The 22,392-nt window shown below is 42.4% G+C and overlaps 1 protein-coding gene across 1 annotated transcript in view; it reads left to right on the top strand.

The window, feature by feature from the left end:
* Positions 1-14,321: 14,321 nt before the first annotated feature.
* zmynd19 (zinc finger, MYND-type containing 19) overlaps positions 14,322-22,392 on the top strand; it is a 49,831-nt gene continuing 41,760 nt past the window's right edge. The window contains exons 1-2 of the mRNA XM_056587973.1: positions 14,322-14,575; positions 21,519-21,578. Of these exons, the coding sequence (XP_056443948.1) occupies positions 14,525-14,575; positions 21,519-21,578 (111 nt within the window). The 5' untranslated portion in view covers positions 14,322-14,524. The remainder of the gene's footprint in view (positions 14,576-21,518; positions 21,579-22,392) is intronic.

Here is a 22,392-nt window from a genome sequence, read left to right as displayed (position 1 = left end):
CCGCTTAAACAGCTGCAATACCAGGCTTCATAGACATCTTATAGATAGACGGAGCATTGGCTGCTGGGAAGCGAGAAATACGGCCGCCATCTTGGAGTGGTCAACCGGGAGCAGCACACAGCAGCAGAAACAGGATGCCGGGCTGTTGTTCAGCGGTATTCCTGCTCAAATCGGCGGACAATCCATAATAGGAATCGGGGGATTACTTTTCACAAGGCAAGATTTAACATTACCGGACTATTGGTATAATTAGTATTGAATAATAAAACACGCCAAACCATGTGGCCTTTATCATAGCTACACGTATGACAAAAAAACGCATGAAAATCTGTGGTATTCAGTGAGGTATGATTAATTAAATGCGCTGACAGTTCATTGCTCCAGTCAAACGGATTACACTGAGTGGCGCGGATGACCACTCCAAGATGGCGGCCCCGCGTCTCGTCAGCGCCAGTAGGCGGTAGCATTCGATGCTCCGTCTACCTATAAGATGTCTATGCCAGGCTTGGCCTCTGAGCACTGGTGGATTGCGGAAGTATGCGCCTATCCTGCTATCCTGGGGACCTGGTTGAGGGCCAGGTAGGTTTCCTTGACATTGGGAAACAGCCACGGCCTCCCTCTCGTCTAGACTATGGGGGTGTTCGAAACCACCTACTTGCTTCCTACTCTTACTAACTATGACGTCAAATTGAGTAAGCAGAACGTAGTAAGCGAGTTTTAGGTAAGCGAGTAGTATCCGAATGTCTTCTACTTCCGGAAAGATTTTGTGTAAGCATCGCTAGCTTAGTAGTAATTAGTAAGTCATTTCGAACACACCCTATGGGGAATGTGTGCCGCGTCAACGGGGTTTAAATTAACATCATAACTTCCTGGGTAAACCGGAAGTGACCCCGAGTTTTTGTAATTATGTTTATTGCAGTTTTTGTATATTTTGGCTACGCCAAAATCTAGCAATAATATAAAGGTCCAGTATGCTTAAGTTCGAATAAATGTTTTTGTGACTCTCAAGCCCATTCAGTTTGTTTAGTGAAAATTATTTTTCTCTTTGTTGATTTTCGTTTTATTTTTATTGCCTTATGGGCCTTAAATTGGGAAAATAAAAGATCCCATCTTTTTCCAAACTTCTCGTCGGCTCCTGAGTGATTTTCCACCTAGTTCAAGACACTCCAACACATCTACCCATGACAGGGTGTCACATTATTGCATGTTTATTTCACGGATATAGAATTTTGGTTAAAAGTTACTGAATCGAATCATGGTTTACAGAATGAAATCGAATTGAATCGTTCCAAAGAAAAAAAATTGTCCTTGAATCGAATCGCCAACTACTGAATCGTTAATCGAATCGAGTCGTCTGAAGCCAAAGATTCACACCCCTAGTTAGCGTAGCAAGAGTTTATGAAAAAAGACTGTTTTTGAAGTCTGTGCTTACCGGTAGGTCCACGTTTCCAGGAAGTCCACACAAGATTACCGGCTACCGTAAATAATATAAGAGGGGCGCCAACTAATTTAGCTTAACAATCTCCCCTCTCGATACTTGGCTGTTTTAAATTTGTTTGCATCTCTATTATATTATTTACGATAGCCTGTAATCGACTTGTGGGATCATGTCATTTACAGAGAAACACAAAAAAGCAAATCTCCAAACTAGGTAATTTGTTAATTTCAACCAGATATCTCATATTGAGACACATACCCTTTTGCTATTTATGGTCGTGGTTCCTTTACTTTTGCTATATACTGTCACGTTGAAGGTTACAACACGACAAGGAGCTCCACCAGCTGGATGAATAAATGAATGAATGAATGATCATTATTTGTCGAAGTTCAGGTACAGGTACGGGTACAGTGAAATTTGGGAGAGCTCCCCCCTGGTGCTTAAAAAAGAGAGGAAAAGGAATATACATAAACAATACATACAGTTTGATAAAAAAATAAACATTAATACACATCTAATATAAAAAAAACAAAAACGGAGTTAAAGTGCAGTTTAATGAGTTGTAAACATGATAACCCAATATTGCACAAGTCCTTAGAAAGTGAGTGAGGCAGGTAGATAAATAGAAGGTTCACAGTAGGTAATTGCACAGTTCCCTAGTAGCTGCCACATGTTATGTGCGAGTGCGTTATAGTACGAGAGGTCAGGTTTTGGCAACGTTCAACGCCTGTATGGCCCTGGGGTAGAAGCTAGATTTTGTTTGGTTTTGTTTAGTTTGTCCGTGCAGCCATAGTCCTGAAACGGATCCCTGAGCGCAGCAGCACAAAGTGTTCGTTACCCGGGTGGGTTGGATCCCTGGAGATCTTGGTAGCCTTCTTGAGGCAGCGGATGTTGTACAGTTCCTCCAGAGAGGGGAGAGGGCAGCCAATGATCTTGTGGGCCGAATTAACGACCCGCTGTAGTGCCTTTCTCTCTGCAGCTGTGCAACTGGAGAACCACACGCAGATACAGTATGTGCTTATGCTCTCTACTGAACAGTGGTAGAAGGTCACAAGCAACTCCGACCTAAGGTGGTAGTTCCTGAAGACTCTCGGGAAATATAGTCGCTGTTGTGCCTTCTTGATGATGGCTGTGTTGTTGGTCCAGGACAGGTCCTCCTGGATGTGCACCCCCAGGAAGCAGAAGGCTGCGACCCTCTCCATGCAGCCACCGTCAATGAGAAGGGGTTGGAACACTGTTTTCTTCCTCCTGAAGTCGATCATGACCTCCCGGGTTTTGAGCTGGTTCAGCAGCAGGTTATTAGCCTTGCACTTCTTGCTCAGCTGCTCCACCTCGTCCCGGTATGCGGTCTCGTTTCCCCCTAAGATGCGGCCCACCACGGTGGTGTCGTCCTCATACTATGTGATGTCATTGCTTGGGTGGACGGGGATGAAGTCGTGTGTATAGAGGGGGTAGAGCAGGGGGCTCAGCACGCAGCCCTGACGGGACCCGGTGCTGAGTCTGAGGGCTGTGGAGGTGTGGGAGCCCACCCGCACCCTCTGGGGGCGGTCAGACAGGAAGTCCTTAATCGAGGTGCAAGTGTTGAGTGGTAGTCCCAGGTTTGTCAGTTTGAACACCAGTCTGTCCGGAAGTATAGTGTTGAACGCCAAGCTGAAATCCACGAAGAGCATTCTGGAGTGGAGAGCCATCGCGATGGCGTCTTCTGTGGACCTGTTGTCTCGGTAGGCAAACTGGTGTGGGTCTAGTCTAGGCGGCATGGATGAGATGATGTGGCTACGGACCAGCTTTTCAAAGCACTTCATGGTGATGGGTGTGAATGCCACCGGGCGGTAGTCGTTGAGGCAGCTCACCGTGCTTTTCTTTGGGACCGGGATGATTGTGGAGTTTTTCAGGCAGGGTGGGACTATGGCCTGGGACAGGGACCGGTTAAAGATCTTGGTGAGGACTCAGCTGGTCAGCACAGTTCCTTAGCACCCGTCCCGGAAAAACGTCCGGCCCCGCTGCTTTTCTGGGGTTTAACGCCTTCAGTGTGCGTCTCACCTCGTGTTCTGTGAGGGTGAGGCTGCTGGGGGCTGGTGGGTGTGGGGGTTGTGATATGGCTACCCCCCTCGGCCCCATCTTGAATCGCCCGTAGAAGGAGTTCAGCTCTTCCGCCAGCTGTGGGTTAGCCCCGTCCGCTGAGAAGCTGTTGGCTCTGAAGTTGGTCATGTGCTGGACCCAATGCCACACCCGCCTCGAGTCGTTGCTCCGGAAGCAGTCTTCGATCTTGCCCTTGTACTCCACCTTGGCCTCTTTGATGCCTTGGTTCAGGTTGGCCCTGGCGATGTTGTAGAGGGCCTTGTCCTTTGACCTGAATGTGGAGTCTTTCTCTCTGAGCAGCTGCAGCACCTTTCTGTTCATCCATGGCTTTGTGTTGGGGTAAACCCGGACACGCTTGTCCACAGTGAACGAGTCTGCACAGTTCCTGCCGCGTTGGAGGACCGTTGATGTGAACCGTTCGAGGTCCTCATGCTCGTATTCCTCCCATCCTATGTCATGGAGACTGATCTGTAGTGGCGTGGAGTCTGCTGGCCAGGTTTTGACCATCCTAGTGGTGATTGGAGCACTTTTCCTGATAGGGGTGTACGCTGGAATCAGAAGGATTGACACATGGTCTGACTGGCCTAGGTGAGTCAGCAGTCTAGCTATGTAGGCTAGTTTAATGTTGGTATCAAGATTTCCCAGTGTATTTGCTCCCCTCGTGGGCCGTGGCACATTTAGGCTACGTTTACACGATGACAGTCTGACCAGAAGACGCAAAAGTGGCTTTGCGTCTTCACTTTTTAGCGTTTTCGGGAGGAAATCTGCGTGCATACGGTGACGCAAAAGTGTGTGGAATTCGATTGGGTATGCATGCCAGGTGGCTAGGTGGTGCTGTGATACACTATCACACAACACCGCCATGTCTGAGCGCATGCGTAGAATCTTCCTTCTTCTCGTATCCGTGCCGCAAAAACCAAAAAGATCCTTCTCTGTTCAGTAACACTATCTGTACATATCCTGTACATTTCGTGGAAAGACTCCTGTACGCTTGTTAGAGCTGCCAGAGCAGCTTGAAGGTCAGACGCATGGAAATAATCTGACATGTTTGTTTATTTCCTTGTACTGGCACATGTATGTGACGTAAACGCGTACGCGACGTGAGCAGATCTGAGCAGTGTTTTGCGTCTTGGCAGTGTAGACGGAAACGCTACAGCGGAGCGTATTCAACTTTTCCACTCTGGAGGGTGGTTTCAGATTTATGCGTTTTCATGCCCTAAAAACACTGTCACCGTCTAAACGAAAGGCACTTCCGAAGTATTTCGTTGTTTTCACCCGCAAGCGTCCTCGTGTAAACTGGGCCTTAATGTGCTGGTAGAATTTCAGAAGTATTACCTTTAGATTGGCGTGATTAAAGTCCCCCGCGATGATCTTGACTGCCTCAGGGTCCATGCTCTGCTGTTTTCTGATGCCGTCATGTAGCTGAGCTAGTGCTTTGTTTGCATCAGCGTCGGGAGGTATGTAAACAGCTGTGAACAGCACGACATTGAATTCCCTCGGGAGGTATGTAGGCCGGCATTTAACTGTGATATAATCCAACTCCGTGGAACAGTGGCTACTCACAGTTCTAGTGTGGGAGCTCCAGCTGTCTTTAGCGAAAATTAGTAGGCCGCCACCGCGTTGTTTCCCACTAGCCTTAGTTCTATCAGCTCGGTGAGCTATACGGCTTTCCAATGCTACCGCAGAGTCTGCAATGGATGCCCGGAGCCAGGATTCCGTGAAAATAAGCACACAGCTATCCTTCACGATGTTGTTAGTTGAAACCCGCAGCCTCAGTTCGTCCTTCTTGTTAGCGATTATTCTTACGTTGGAGAGGATAATACTTGGCAATATACAAATTTCATTCTATTATTTTTTGCAGGGGAAGGAGGGGTGGGCAGCTGAAACGAGTCGTAGTGAAACATGTTGTTTCGGCCCAGCCTCCAAGAGGGCTCAGTGAACGGCTCTGTTAACTTTTTGTGTCCAAGGTTTTTTCTTTTACTTAACATAAATGACGTTGATGGTTTTTAGGCACTGTGGTGACTTTTTATCACTTAAAGTCGCCGAGGGATTTGTAGACTGCTTTAGCTGTTGGACGTGTACACGTTCCTCTTCTTGCGATCATATATTGATCCATTTATTCAAAAGATCCAAAGACAAAGAACGGGTTCATTATGGTATCATTGTCAAAAAGTATTTTATTCTGTTGTTATTTTTACTGCTCTGTATTTGTCTTTGCTCTGTTTTGATGTTGTGCAAATGATCTTTTAACAATAATACATGCAAGGTGCCCATAAATAAAAACCGATTTTATTATTATTATTATTATTATTAATATAACATTATGGCTCCATCAAAAGCAATGTGCACCTGCCATTTACAGTTATCAGTTATACTACCTAGACATCTTTAATCTTATTTTACATAAAGTAGGCCTGATTTCCTCTGAAAAAATCTCAAAATTGTATTTCTGTGAATCAGATCCCTGTCCATCATACTCAAGTTGTTGTCTTCCTGCACACCTCATTGCCTCCTCCATCGATTGCTGCCACAGCCCTCTCCCTGGACAATATTTCACGACAAATATATTTCAGGATCCAGTTTGAGATTCAGTTTCAGTATTAGGCCTACTTGTTTTTGAAACCTGAAGTGGGACTGGCACCCTCATATCTGTTATTTTTTAAAACTGCTCGTCATGAGAGTTTAAAATCACATTCTTCCTCACTTGCTTTAATCCATGATTATTAGTTTTATAATCACGTTATTTAATTTGAAATGTGTTGCTTGCTGGTTCCATGGCTTATAATAGGTCCATGGTTCCATATGGATCATTTCAGACTCCTTCGCTTCCTAACATCTTGACTGAATTGGTGAGTTCCCTGGGTACACCAGCTCATGGGTCTGTGTATATTTTTGATCATTTGATTCTCGTTTCCGGAACAGAAAAATACATTAAAAAACGAGTGGTAATTAGGATTTTTGTTTTAAATTACAAAAATTAAAAACTACAAGGCGTTTTTCTTTATCAGGTCAAAATGGGACAAACTAATCTAAAATAATAATATAACTAATAATTGTTAAATACTAATAATTGTTAATTAATAATTGTTGCCCAGATGGCAGGAGGAGTGTAATTTAAAGATCACATATAGATAATCATCGGGGGGGGGTTAGTAACTTATACTTTCATGGTCGGTAAACAATGCCTCTGTGTTCGCTCAGATCTCTCCCTTATGATGCTACAATGCTAACAATGCTAGAAAACGAGAATATTTCTGCATCCGGCACGTCATGCACTAGGGCGTGGCTAGGTTCCCATGATGCGGAAGCAAATCTCTCCTTGATGTTGCCATGCGCAAGCAGTTTTCATAGGAATAATGGGCGCCATTTTTTAATCTGCTGTCCTTTCTTTAATAGGTCCATGATGTTGCCCTGCTGCGTCATTGAGCAGTTTTCATCATGGACCTATAAAGAAAAAAAAGGTTTCCATAGGAATTAATGGGCGCCATGTATTAATCCGCTGTCCTTTTCTTTATAGGTCCATGATTTTACTACCCTTGAATACAAACAACCCCTGCTTCGTGTTCTTACTTCACCGTATTAGTCAGTTTTTTACAGGCTTCTTATTTTCATAGTTGTATTGGTGTTATTCTTCTTCGGACCCCGGCCATTTCAGGGGCTTCCGGGCCACAATTTCTTTATTCCCAAACAGGTTTACGAAGATCTCATAAATATTCATGAGCTGAGCTACAAAGGTAGTATTACGCATGCGAGTGGACTTGACAAATGTACGGAGCTCGATCGAGAAAGCGGAGGTTGTTTTCATCAGTGTTTGTCTGTCTGTGTGTTTGTTGGTTTGCAAAATAACTTGAAAAGTTATTAACATATCTCAATGAAACTTTCAGGATATGTTCATAATGGAAAAAGGAGCAGATGATTACATTTGGGGGTCATGGGGTCAGAATATGTTATTCCATGCAGCATGTTTCCCGCTACACCTAGGTCAATGCCTTGGAGGCCCATGAGAGTAGAATCGCCATTTGATTTGTGCAAGGTATAAACATGGAAACATTGGGGCGGCGGGGGGGGCGCATCTCTAATGAAGATGATGCTAAAATGTGGCTAGAAAAATACCAACAGCTCACCAAAGTGACATTTCGTGTTGAAGCAACAAAGGCAAAAAATGGATGGGTGAATCTGTTCAAGGTTTTGTACCGATGCCAACACAAGACTCCACCTCGGTCTGAACAGCTAGTCAGAAAATGTCGTCCAAGAATACGAAATGTCCAGCGAAGCTAGCTATGACTGTCAAAAGGATTCCTGGGAAACTGTTTAGTAACTGCTGTCAACTGGTTTATGAATTGACCTCCAATATTGTGAAAATTGGGATGTTCTTCTTGAAATTCTGGGCTATGATGATTGTTTTAGTATGACTGATTGACCTTTCATGCGTATTGCATATGGTGACATGTTTCATAGATTTCATTAAGAATAATACATAATTAGAATAAATGTATTGACAAGAAAGATTATTAATCGAACAAAATCTAAGTAGCTTTGTGGGCAGTTCTATGGCAATGTCCCTATTTTACCGGCGCAAAAATGACTCTTGCGCCCGGCGCAAATCTAAAAAGGATTGGTCTGAAGTAGCCTAATTACCAGTAAGTGTGGTTTGGGCGTAACGTGCAATAAACCAATGAGAGTGTCAGCTCCCATCCCCTTTAAGAGCCATGAGCACATTTGAATCTGAAGAGTTGATATTTTGACAGCGCGTCTGCAGTCTCCGATGAGACAGATGCACATGCATTTCAAACTTCAAATGGCTCAGTTTATGGCCAAATAATATGGCCTAATTCAAGCATGGATTAAGGTTTTCTTCCACAAATTCAGAAACACTGAGTCCTCAAATAAATTTCGGCAAAGAAAACTTAACACACATATGATATGCGGTAACTGTGGTTCTATCATTTAATGATATAGAGCCTACGCAATACATTATAAAAATAGTTTCTTATCAGTATTGAATGCATTATCGTTATCGGCTTGTTTTCCTAATATGCATGTGTCCCCCCCGACTGTTTTATGCGTTACATGTTTAGTTTGCGTGTGTTTAAACAGGTGGATGTACGCCCGCATTCATTCATTTTTTTTAACACTCACTCGCGGTAAAAAAAAAAATTCTCACGATCAAATACTCAACAATCCTAAAAGTTATGGGCATGTACACGATGTCTGTGTCAAGAAAATATGTGTTTGCTGTACGGTATTTGCAGATGCATTGATTTAAAAGTACAACTTATTACCGCTGTATCAGCTGATCTTTCCCAAATAATTTACCAAGAATGTGTGACTAGGTAGATGAGAAGTGTATGCGCAAGGTGCACAAGCAACATTATGCATGCGCCCTTAAAATAGCTTCTGAACAACGTGGTTTCTGAAACTGCAAAATAGCACCAGGGAACGTTTGCGCCAGAACACGCCTCTGTAACACCCTAAGGCCGCGTTCACATCTAGCGTTTCTTTTAATCTGCCAGCGCTTGTTTTACATTATATTCCTATGGAGCAGAGCGTTTCTGGAAAAAGTCACGGCCGCTTTTTTAAAAGCCTCTCCCAGCGTTTTTTTCTGCCATACGGAGCGTTGAAAAAAGTTAAACTTTCAGGAAGAAAGCGGCCGACGTCAGGCGTCTTTTGGGCAACTGACCAATCACAAGCGGAACATTGACACTTCGTCACGAAGGAAACACTCTACTGTCAAAACAAGAAACAATGGCAGACAAATCACTCGGGAAAGTGCCGGTGAAGCGATTAATAGTTTTAATTACAGAACATGTCGAGATCTACAACATGTCTAATGGGCTCTAGCCTGGATACGTAGTAGGCGAATAACGTCGGGTCTAGAATGGATTCGTTGCTAAGCGATAGAAAAAACGCTCTCTGCGCTTTTAGGGCCAAAAACGCTGCCATCTTTTCTTTTTGTTGAAAAAACGGTTGGCTCAACTTTTCCCTATTACAAAAAACGCTAGATGTGAATGTGGCCTAAGAAGGGGAGAAGTTAATAACCACACTCGACACATTGCTCTCTCTGTCGCGCCGTCGACAAGAAATGAGGCATCGTGGCCGAGAGCTTCCCTTTCCGGGTTGGGTAAGCGTAGCTAACCAATCAAAAGGTACTCTTCAAGGACACGTTTAAAATGACTTTTTAAACCTTATAGTTATGAACTATTTGAGTTAATTCTCTTTTAAACTCTCTTTAACCATTTTAATTGCTTATTGTATTTACAATATTACAATAATAGATTCCTTATAAAATCAATCAAAATATATCTATTATTATTAATCACCGAACCACCCCTTGGGGCGCAAGATCATTCCCTAATTTACCGACGCGTGGCGCAGGAGGGAAAAAAATGCTCTGCGCCAGTTGCAAACTAGCAACGACACATGCGCCAGTGAGAAAGTAAATTTCGCCGGATGCAAGATAGGGCCCAGAGTGTTAATGTCTGATTTCAAATCACAGAAAAGTGAGATTTCAGGTTTTTTTTTTTTTTTTTTTTAAGTGCTTCGAAATTGTCAGCATAGTGTCAGTACATATGACAAAGTAATTTCAGGTTATTTTATCTATCTATTCTAAATTAGTCTCACAAAAGCAGTGACACATATGCATGTAATATCTGATGATTAAATGGAGTCCCAAATTTAGTTACACTGATAAAGGCAGTAAAATAGGATTGTATCTTGAATAACAGAGAATGTAAAATCATATCCTATGCATGTCATATCAAGTTTAAATTCATGAAAGTAGGTCAAATGTTATGTACCCACTGTTTGTAGCTGAAGCAAGAATTGTTGAAAGCTCAAACTTGATCACGATTTAAGATGGATGATCTTGAGAATATAAGTTTGAAGATATATAAAACAGTATGAAAAAAGAACAGTCAGATATTCATGTTAGGAGATGAATCAGTATGATGTGCACTTAGTATATATACATTAATATAAAAGCATGTCTTTGACACGTGTAGAGCATGTATGTTTTATTTTACGTCCTTTTTTTTCTTTGGACAGGTTCCTCTGTCACGAAGGAACCACACTTAAGAACCACTGATATGCCAGGATGTCATGCACGGTGACTTTCACCCCAACCCAACCATCTCCTGTCCTCAAGGACCATCCTGATAAAGATAATTCATAAACATTGTGTATGCCTATTGTATACTCTTGACGGGTAGTGTGTGCATTTGTTGCTTATGTGTTCGTATACACGTGTGTGGGTGTGTGTCTGTGTGTTTGTGTACATTTTTGGTTGCTCTTGGTGCATGTTTGTGCGTGTAATTTGTGTTTGCGTTGTGTGAATTGGTCTACACAAGTTGGTGTATTTGCGTGTGTTGCTCTGTGAGTTCAGTTTGTATTGTGTGTGATTATTTTTTTTTGTTCATTTTCCCCTCGCTGCCCCCAATACCAAAAATATTGTCTGTGTGTGTGTGTGTGTGTGTGTCTGTGGAAATTGTGTTGATAAAAAAAAGTATAATGATGTTTATGTTTTTCTTCTCGTGTTTTATGTGCGTGCAATAATTTGTGAGTCCTCTCACTCTGTGTGTGTGTGTGCGTGTTATAATTTTTGTCATGCGCTTTATTATGTGGATGTGTGTGTTCATAGGCTTCAGTTAGAGTGTTGATTGGTATCCTTTTTGGGTGTGATAGAGGTACGCACATTTTCCACATTCTCTTTCACAAACACACACACACACACACACACACAGTTCACATGCGCAGAATATACACGCATATACCGTAGGTAGCAAATTCGTGTTTTGGTTTGTATATTTGTCCACATAGATATATTTCTATATCTCATGTTTTTATTGACAAAGAGTTCACTTAAAATACACACACTTATTTCCCACATGCGCTACATACAAACTCTCTCTCACACACACACACACACCCTCTCTTTCTCTCTCTCCGTATCTCTCTTTCTTTTTCTCCAAACACGCACACACACACACACACACACACACACACACACACACACACACACACACACACACACACACACACACACACACACACACACACACACACACACACACACACACACATTTTGTACACCCTAAACACTACAGTGGACAGCGTAACTGTTAAGTCCACACACGCGCAAAATATTCATGACGTATACCTAATACCTCTGAACCAATTTGGAGGCAGGATTTTACTGTAATAGGTAAACCTGTTTGGGAGAAAGAGATTTTCTTCTGGGCCCTCTATAGTATCGCTTCTTATTTCTATTTCTTAACGTCTTGTGAAAGAGGAAACCAAGGCTCAGTCTCATTCCTTTGCTCCAAGCAAAATCTCAACCCTACGCCTCGCTGTTGCGCCTTCAAGCTCAGCATAGGGTCATCACATTTTTATTGAGGGGTAAGGGGAAAGGGGGCTTACATCCCATTGAGTTAAAATTTTCGATGGGCACCCTTGCAACACTACAGGTGTGACTTGCTCCCACAATACCTTGCGAGAAAATGGAAAATCAAGAAAAATCCTAGGCAAGATAACCATCCACTAATAATCATGAAATAAATGATGATGACCATCGCATTATCATTATGCCGTTTGAATAGCCATTTTCTTTATAACAAGCACAACTACTAAAACTCCCGGAGCAGAGCTCCCGGACTCACACCGTGGGCTCGCAGCACTGCCACCGGCAGACCGGCTGCCGGCTCCGCGGCCCGGGTGCTGCCGGGCCCATCATCCATGTTCCATTTTGTTCAACAAAATGGGTTGTTTTATGACTACATATATGGCCCTGATGACCATGATCCTCTGTTTGCGCTTTTGTACAATGATAGTCACATTTATTCATAGTCACTTTATGTAATGTCGGGCACTTTGTTTACAGTTCAGTCACTTTGCACACTTTATTTACTGTCATTGCTCATTATTTTTGCATTGTTGAATTATTAATCAGTTATTATATATTGTACATAAAATGTGGCCATATAACCTAGTCCTTCCATATAATTCCTTTTTATTTGTTATGTTTTCTTTCAGGAGATCACTGAGGCCGCTGCCATCACAGAGCCCATCCCTCCACCTCAAGCACCTCTTCTGCATTTGGTAGCCCTAGGCTCAAGGGCTGATATAGTCCAACATTCATGCAACGAAAGGACCACGCAGATGCTTCGACGCAGTCGTGAACCTGTTTTGGTTCTGCGTCGGGTTTAAGTGAGTGGACCAATCACAGCCCTTGCTGCTGCGTCGCCTCGACGGAAGGTTAATATTTTGGAGGCGCACGTCAGGCCCTTGCGGTGGACGCAATGAGGGTCCGCAAGGACGTAACGGGTCCCTCATCCCCATGTGTTGTGTGAATGTGGGATCATAACTAGGGATCGACCGATATTCGCGTTTTTTACGTGTATCGGTATCGGCCGATACGCGGCTGATTTTCGCCGATATTTCTTTCGGCAATTTTTTTTTTTTTTACTTGTTCTACCTCACCTGTTTTTAATTTTTGTTAAATATTGTTAATCTACTTGTTCTTACTTGTTCTACCTCACCTGTGTTTACTATTTGTTAAATATTGTTTTTTATATTGAAGTTCAATAAATGTTCCTTTTTTTAAATTGAGACTTAAACATAAGTCATGTTGAAACATTTGTTATCAGTGTAATTTTTATGATTGAGGGAGCAAAAGCAGTATCGGCTCTAAATATCGGCTCTAAATATCGGCTCAAGAAAATCGGTATCGGCGTATCGGCGTATCGGCTAAGGCTGATGAAAAAATATCGCTATCGTATCGGCCCTAAAAAATCTGTATCGGTCGATCCCTAATCATAACCAGCTCTTAACCCCTGCAACCCCCAGGAACATAGAAATATTAACCATCCACTGATGGTTTAAAACAAACCGTTTGTTGAGCCCCTTTGAAAGAGTTATTGATAAAATGTGATGGTTGATGCCTTTTTGTAATGTGCAATATTAGTTCCATTATATCACTGGTTCTTGTATGTATGATATTTATGTTTTACATGGATGGCATACACTACCTCAAGTTCTATGATTATTCTGTTTTTATCTATTATGTTGATCTTGTATAATGTTGTGAGCATGAATAATATTCTTATCTAATCATATCGTGTTTTTCCATGTGGGTAAGGTTGCATTCCTAAGACATTCAAACTATACAGTAAAATTCAAGTGAAAGATATTGTATGAAAAGATCAAAAAAATTAAATTAAAATAAAGATCAAAACCCTGTCAATGACTACTAATGACGTAGTGTAACTGGGTCTTGAAGGGTTGTTGTCCCATTTCGTAGGGGTAGGGTTGAGGGGTAGGGTTAAGGGTTTGGAACAAGGGGTGTAACAGGATTGGGCCCAAGACAACACTAGCAGGACAGGGATTTTTGGTGGGTTCACATCGCTGGAAATTATGGGGAAAATGTTTTTGACACCTCATGACGCTCTTATGATTCTACTTCCGTTCGGCAACTGGGACCAGATTTTGATAACAGACTTACCCAGTTGGTGACATGGTTTACTAGTGACGCACATGAACATGGCGTAACATGAACGTTTTATTTAATAAAAAATAATCAGCCGTCTCGTTATCACCACCAGGACCATGAACGCGCCTTTAGCGCCAAAACTTCTGACGACTATTGACGCTGAGAGGAAACCGTCATCAGCATGTGATTGGCTTCTGCTTTAATGGGCAGGGCCTTAGAAAATGTCTCTGTATCCTATTGGTCTGCAGAGATGAGGGGGCTGATGTCAAACTGCACACATGTACAACCATTTGTTAGGGTTAGGGTATTATTGGTTGGTGATATTTAGGCGTTTTGTCCCGCCCATTAAACGTTGTTCGGCTCTCCTCCGCCAGCGGTGTGTCGGCCGGTTCTTTCTGGAGCCACAACCACCACACCATCCAGACAGGTTGTTTATCGGGGCTGCGGGGTCGCCCTGACGAGTTGAAAACGGGAAAACGGTGAAGCTGAACATCCGCTTCGTCCACTGACCGTCTGATCTCCCGATGTCGGACTTCAAGCTCGGGATCGTTCGGCTGGGCCGTGTGGCCGGGAAGGTGAGCTGGACCAGGCTGCCATGTGCGACAAGGGAGGGCCCGGCGGTATCAGACCCCCTGAAGTGTTGAAAGTCTAACAACGGCTAATATGAGGACAGCTTGCATTGACAACGGTCGTGACATGCGGTTCATGATGTATACACCGTGTGAGGAGCTGTTAACACCCCGCACTATGTCGGCTTTCCCTCCGCCAGGCACAGCGTTGCAAAGCTAGCGTTGGCTAGCTAAATAGCAACTTACGTTAGCGGATAATTAACCCTGACAATAACGCATGCAGTAAATGGGAACCATAACCCATGGATACAAGCTCTACTCTTTTCAGTCTAGTTCATGTTATTGTTATAAAAAAAATGTATAATATGCCACTGCTTTGTTATAGAGCATTTGCATCGGGTTGGCATTCTACCTAAAGTTGACGTTAGCTGTGGCTAGCTAGCTACCTGTGATGCTTTAAACGCTCTCCTCTGTGGGCCACTGCGTGTACAAATATGTGTGGACCACTAAGGGGAAAGACGACTCCACTCTTTGGTATAAAGCAATTCTTTATATTGACTAAATTGCAGGGGCAACGAGTTTGGTCCCCAGCGACTGGCTTTTTATTGAAGTTGCATAATCTTGACATGCACTTCGGCGTTGGATTTGTATGCATATTATCTTCGCTAACAACATGGGTTAAATTCATCCATCGAGCAACAATGACTCCTGTTGTGGATTGACGTTCACTATCTGGGATGTCTGAGCCCGGTTTATTGTACATGTCTAATTTCATTGCTAATATCTCTGATCCTTTCCTCGATTTAACTTTATGCGGACTATAACCATTATTGACTTGCAAACTACAGCAATTCTGCTTTAATCTAGAAAGTAAACTGATAATTGCTCGGACAGACAGACTGATCTGATCTGTTATCATTTTTTTCTATGATAATGATGAGACATAACCATAACACAGTGGCGGCATATCAACAGCACAATAGTGCTGAGTATTAATTGTCATTGTTGGGCCAAACTGTTACAAAGCGTGAATTGGCAAATATATATAACGTAATCACGCATTACCATGCGTTTCGTAGCCGGGATCGCGTGGACATTGAAACTGTTTAAAGGTCCCATGACATGCCACCGGGGCTGTTTCCCAAAGTGAAGGCTGCAGCCTTGCTAGAACACTGGTCGCGTCCTATGAAGATGAGACTAGAGTGCTGGCTCGATTGCTGCCTAGCGTTTGTAAAGTTCGAACTTTGGACCGACTTGCTAGTGTGGAAGCGCTTCCGCTTGTAAACACATGTGAGCTTATGAATAAACCAATCAAGCTGATCGATATTTATTTGAATTTTGTCAGTTATGAATACGATCATGTCTCCTTCGCATGGAGCCTCTTTGAGGAAGTCGAAGTTTGATCGAATTGTCTTTATAAAAAAATATCTATAATTTTTTATAAAACTAAGTGAAATTGTCTGAGAACTTAATTTATGCAGCACGTTTACAGTATGGTTGATTGCTATTATGCAGGGGGAAAAAGACAGTGTTGGTAAACATGTGTTTATTTGGATATATTATTTAACTGATCTGATTCATTCATGTATACCTATGGGTATACATGAATGAATAAATTATAATTATATACGTTCATTAAGAAATAGAAACATTGCAAATGATAGGTGGTGCATTTATTTAACAACATTGGATCCCGCAAGAGCCTCTCACAGATAGCCATTAAAGGCAGTATACCTTCCACGGTAAACAAGTGTTTGTGCGCCACCCTCAGTTTGCTGGGCTGACAAAAAAAAAAAGATTAAACACAAACATAAATAGGTATAAATGATGTAATCTTGTGAGCCAGTAAATTTACATTGTATTTGGTAACAGTGGTGTTTAACACCAGCTACGTCCATGCAAAATATAGCAACGTATCATTAAGTTGCAAAAACGGTTGAAAGGTGGTATCATTGCTTTAACATGATGAATCTATAAACAGGGTTTCCGCGGGGTTGTTAAAGGTATTAAAAGGTAGTAAATGAAATTAGCCCAAATTAAGGCCATTAAAAAGTCCAAGGCCTATGAGTTTTTCAATTGGTGTTATTCAGGCCTATCTCCTAAAATTTCTAAAACTTGCTAGGGCTGGGCGATATGGACCAAAAGTCATATCTCGATATCTTCAAGCATAATATCGATATAAGATAAATATCGATATTTGTCGAAGGGGGGGGGGGGGGGGGGGGGCGGCGGCGTGCGGGGGGGGGGGGGGGGGGGGGGGGGCGGCGCGCTCCGTGCGCAGATTTGATATTACTATTTCTGCCGTTCGGAATTGAATACAGTTTGATGGTTGAATAAACCGTGGACTAGACACTGCCTACGCCTCGTATTAGAGAACATTATAATATATAACATCACGGCCAAAAGCTTTGTGCACCTCCGAAATATTATGAACCGTAACGACTGCGTTGGGGGGCGGACATGACATGCTATTTTATGTATTCTTTAATATAGGTATTAGTGGGCAACTAACACAGTATTCAAAGACGTTCCCGAAATTCTGCCGTGCAGCCACGGTTTACAGCGGATGTATGCAATGGCTAGGCGCACATAGCCTTTAGCCGTGTTCTGTAATATTCTAGAACACACGGGAGGCATATCGCAGTTCATGTACTTCAGCGAGTCAAAGCCAAAGTTCCTTTCCCCCAATTCCTTCTCAACCATGGCTCAGATAACCCCCAATACAGTCTCGTTGTGGAAATACAAGAGACGTGAAAGAACCGACAAGAAACACTTGCGTTACAGTGTGTGTGTTCTAGGGCTGTCAAAATTGCTCAAAAATGACATTCGAATGTTCGTTTGGAAAAAAATCACGAATTCGAACTATTCGAATATCTGGTTGCCTATTTTACGCAGTTGCCGTCAATATGTCAATAATGCGACAAAACCATGGTTCAAATTAGTGGGATATATATATATCCTATATATAGGGCGGCGGCTTCCTGCTGGGCATTTCCTTACTTTAAAACGAGGGACATCGCGAACAGACGGAGGCTCATTCACAAAGCAGTTAGGCGCTTGTACCGCGGGAGTGTTTTTTCACATTCGAATATTATGAGGGACATCGCGAACAGACAGAGGCTCACTCACAAAGCAGATAGGCGCTTGTGTAACCGAGCGTTGGCACTTAGATATTTATATGACAAGAATGACACAAGCGTGGAAGGGAAAATAGTCTCGTTTACTTAGTACCTATCAGAAGTCACCCAGTCACAGCGTGAGAGCTGGAATACCTATATCCAAGTACGGAAACCCCGAGGGGATAAAATACATTCGCTCTTCACAATACTAGTCTGTTACACTTGTACCGCGGGAGTGTTTTTTCACATTCGAATATTATGAGGGACATCGCGAACAGACAGAGGCTCATTCACAAAGCAGATAGAGGCGCTTGTACCGCGGGAGTGTTTTTTCACATTCGAATATTAATTTTCACGTTCGAATTCGCGTTTTTGGATACATTTCGAACGAATATTCGAACTTCGAATATTCGTTGACAGCCCTAGTGTGTTCACACACACATGTGGCGCTCGCACGGTCGTGTCTCATTGGCGGGCCAACGTCTCTGGGTGGGCCAGGCAGAGTAAGGGGAGGAGCTTAGATGCTTTGTGACAGACCGGACATTCCAAATCAGCGCGCTTGAGCCTCCGTTTTTCAAAGGCGAGCGACAGTTTTTAAGCACACTCCACAAATTACGTGATTTTGTAATTCGTCCAGACAACTTATATCCAAACCATTTCCATACTATGGAGCCGTTGGTCTTTCGCTTGGCAACAAGCTCCTCGGAGCTGCATGCGCAGGCGGACTCCATAGCTGTGTTCGAAATCGTTCCCTATCACGGATATAGTGCACTATATAGGGTGCTCGCCATTTTGTAGTGGTGTTCGAATTCTCAGTGGTTAATTTCATGCACAATATAGTGCACTTAAAATACCCAATGAATAGTGAACGATTTCGAACACGGCTCATGTTTCAAAAAGTGTATAATATAATTTCAACGCAAATTAAATTATATCGATATTGACGATATGGTCTAGTTTCATATCGTGTTTGAAAAAATATCGATATATTTTAAATATTGATATATCGCCCAGCCCTAAAACTTGCGTGGATTTATTTTTATGTTGCGATTAGGACCTGAGAGATATCAATGATGGCACGTGGTGCGTGCGCTGAAACAAACTGGATATACCCGGCTGGCTTAGGCCCAGTTCAGACCAAAGATTTGCGTCGCAACTCCTTGCGACTCCTTTTGACAAGACGGGCTGCGACGTTCTAAAACTGGGCAGTTCACACTGCTGCAACGGGCGGAGACGTCAGGTGGTTTGTACCCACTTCGTGAGTTCGCTTCTGTTAGTTCAAAGTCATTTAAAAGAATGGGGAAATGCACATTTTCGGACCTCTGGCTGGAGGAATCGATCTTTAAAGAATGATCGTAAAAAGAACATTAGTTTGACCGGTTGCCACGGTTATCTCCATGTGGTTAATTTGCAGTTGCGGTGTTAATTAGCAATGTTATCAACTTACTGTTACATTAAACTGTAATCAGAAAACGCGGTTATATGCTATAGACCCTATCGTATCTGTGGTATAAAGGCTGGGACGAATTTCGAATTATAAATGTAACGTTAGCTCAGCTGACTAAAATACCTCCCCTCCCAAGTCGTAGCTAAGGTCCGTCCTATTTATGTGAAAAACTTTATATTTGGATTGTAAAACGCATGAAAATATAAATGAATGATCTTAATTCCTTTTCTTTGGCAAGTGAAAAAGCATGATCAGTGAAGTATTTGAATTTTTTTATTATGTTGGCAAGCAAGAAGTAGAATAAATGGGATAATCAGTCTTATTAAAACGGTTTGTGCAACCAACCGCACAACAAGACATGATTGCGGCTCTTGTCGCTCTCGTCTCTTTCTGCCTATGACAGGCTTGTAGAGCGGGGAGCGACGTAGACTGATAATCCCTCTATAGAAAGTACACTGGTGTGAATTTGCGCTACGGTATGGATTTTGACGTTACCGTGAGACAGCCGCGTTTACATGGACACTTCTGATCCGATTAGTAGTGGAAGAACGGCTCAATCGGAATAAAAAATGATCATATATACGGCTCAATCGGAATACAATTCTCTGATCTGAATAGAATTCCATGCGGAATAGAAGAAGTGGTGTAGTCCGCAATAGTCGACATGTATATTCTGATTGGTTTGGGGTGGGTTCGGCTACTTTTTAACTTGGAGAGATGGTATCAGCAGCTGCTGTATTTCGCAATTGGTCAGTCGGTACTTTTATGTATACCGAACTTGACCACTGTCATTGAAAGTGGATTTTTTGCCTGATTCACGTCTTACTTCTCACTCCGTGTCCGGTTTCTAAGCGAAGTCAACGTCTTTGGTGGACTATTTCTCTGCTGTTTTGGCAAGGAGCCGTGTAATAATGTATAGAACGTCGTCGGTCATTATCGAAAAAAATACCCTTCAGGGCGAAGCACGACACCTTCGCTTCGCATCGCGGTCCGGTTCGCCCTGTCTGGGCTTATTTAGGCCTACCCGCTAATGACCGGCGTTCTGTACTATAACATTTATCCCTTGCATATCATATAAGTCCAGACCAACACAACGGTTGTGTGCGAGAGATATACGAACGTAAGCTTACCACTTTTGTAAATGCCATAGGCCTATATACAGTACATTCTGATTGCATGATAGGAATAGATCTATTCCGATTAGAAATCGAATCGGATCAGAAGTGTCCATGTTAACGTGGCTAGTGTTGTGTGTACCACAGTACTACGCGGTACTATTTCATGCAAAACCTTAACACTGTGATAACAATATTAACGAGGTAATTATAACTTAACTTCAACGCTGGACACAAAAACTCTCTCTCTGACACTCAGTCTATGTCTACTTTGTGACATATTGATTAAAAACTAGGGATCAAGTCCCGTTGGGACATCTTGATTAATCCAACTCCTATGGTCTCTCTCTTGAAGTCGTGCTGGTATTAAAAAATATGGTGAAGGTATTAAAAATGGTATTAAAAGGTACTAAATTCAACTCAAGAATTTCTGTATAAACCCTGATAAAAAGCAATATGGCACAAAATATTTCTGCCATTTTTATTATCCCGTGCAGCGTGTGAACGCAGAGGATTGTGGGTATTTTATGCTCGTCGAGGATCCAGCGATGCATCCTTGAAAATCTCGGAATTCTCTAAAACAGGACACGAAAAGGGTGCGAATTTCCTAGTGTTCTCAACATTGGAACAGTGCTTTTCGGCGTTCTATGACTTGGCATCCTTAAAAAGGCAACCGGTGAGCATGCTTCCTTCACATTGGGAAACGGCGCAGGTGTGAGTGTGATGAGCTTTATGACATCACAAGTGGGCGTGCCAATCTAGATGTGTGACGGATAGTTTCTACGGTCCACTGGGTTGACTGGTAGACTGATCTATCCAGCACACAGGTGGACATGCCCACTTGTGACGTCATAAGAGTCAGATTTTCAAACGGCTTGTAACATTGCACTCACACCTGGTGGCATGTCAAGGGACCTTTTAAATATCACTAGTCTCTATAGTTCTAACAATAAATTGATTAATAGAAGTCCCCAGGTTTTCACAGGAACATTATCTTCCTCCCTCCCATTGGCTACCGGTTCCCGTAGGGTTGATGCACGTGTTTTCCCTGGAAGGAGTCGGTTAATGTCCAAACAATGTGTTGTGTGGTATGCAGCTCTGCCGCCACGAAGGGGGGCTTTTTTATTTCCTTCACTTGTGTGATGTCCATGTACTTGCATTTAAAAATAGTGTTATTGTATAACTGTTCCTCTTCTCTAGGTAAGAATGCTATTTTTGTACAACAGGTTTTGTTATCATGACCCTGTTTTGTTGTTTTCCTTTTCCAGACAAAATACACACTAATTGATGAGCAGGACATACCTCTGGTGGAAAACTATGCCTTTGAGGTAAGCTGCAGAACTGAGTATACATGATCTGTATTCAACACTGGCTGTAGGCATTAAATGTAAACTAAACAAATGCAAGAACGGGACGCGAGCTGTGTAAATCGCCACCTGATTCAACTCTGAGCAGGTGAACAATCCATTTTTAAGTCAAAGTTGAAATATTATAGCTCTAACATCATCCTAGCTCAGACTGAAGCTGATAGTTAGCTTCCACACATGCACGTTTTTAAAATAATAACAAACTTCTTCGTTTTCTTATTTACCTAACGGTCACATCGTACCATGAAGTGATTTGAGTCCAACGTTTTAACCATTTAATGCTATCGCCCTGTTATATGTAGACCTGCATGCTTTTATCTGTATTTTATGCAAATGCACATAAATGTCCAAGGTAGAAGCAAAGTTATGTCTTTTTTTAACTTTGAAGTTTCTTGTAGGTCTAACTGAATAACCACAATCGCGTTCACAGTAGCGTTGTCACGATACAGATTTTTTTTAGTTTGATACTATACCTGGGGGAAAAAACGATATTCTATACCATTTTCGATACCAGGGGCAAATATTTTTTTTCAGAAAATAGCGTACCCAAAGTAAATGGAGTATCTCGACAACTGCAAGGGCTATAATATGTCATCTTGGTGCCAATAGAAAGATTGTTGTGCAAGTGAAATATTCAATGTGGATTCTACTTGATTAGCGTGAATAAAGCTGGAACATGGCATAAGTGGAAGATTACATTTCCACCTGAAATAATTATCAGTTGGTAATTATCAGTTGGTATAACTGTCATACTATGATACACAAACGGGTAGAT

Source organism: Gadus chalcogrammus, chromosome 4 (assembly GCF_026213295.1).
Source record: "Gadus chalcogrammus isolate NIFS_2021 chromosome 4, NIFS_Gcha_1.0, whole genome shotgun sequence".
NCBI lineage: Eukaryota > Metazoa > Chordata > Actinopteri > Gadiformes > Gadidae > Gadus > Gadus chalcogrammus.
This window is presented reverse-complemented; position numbering and strand designations above follow the sequence as displayed.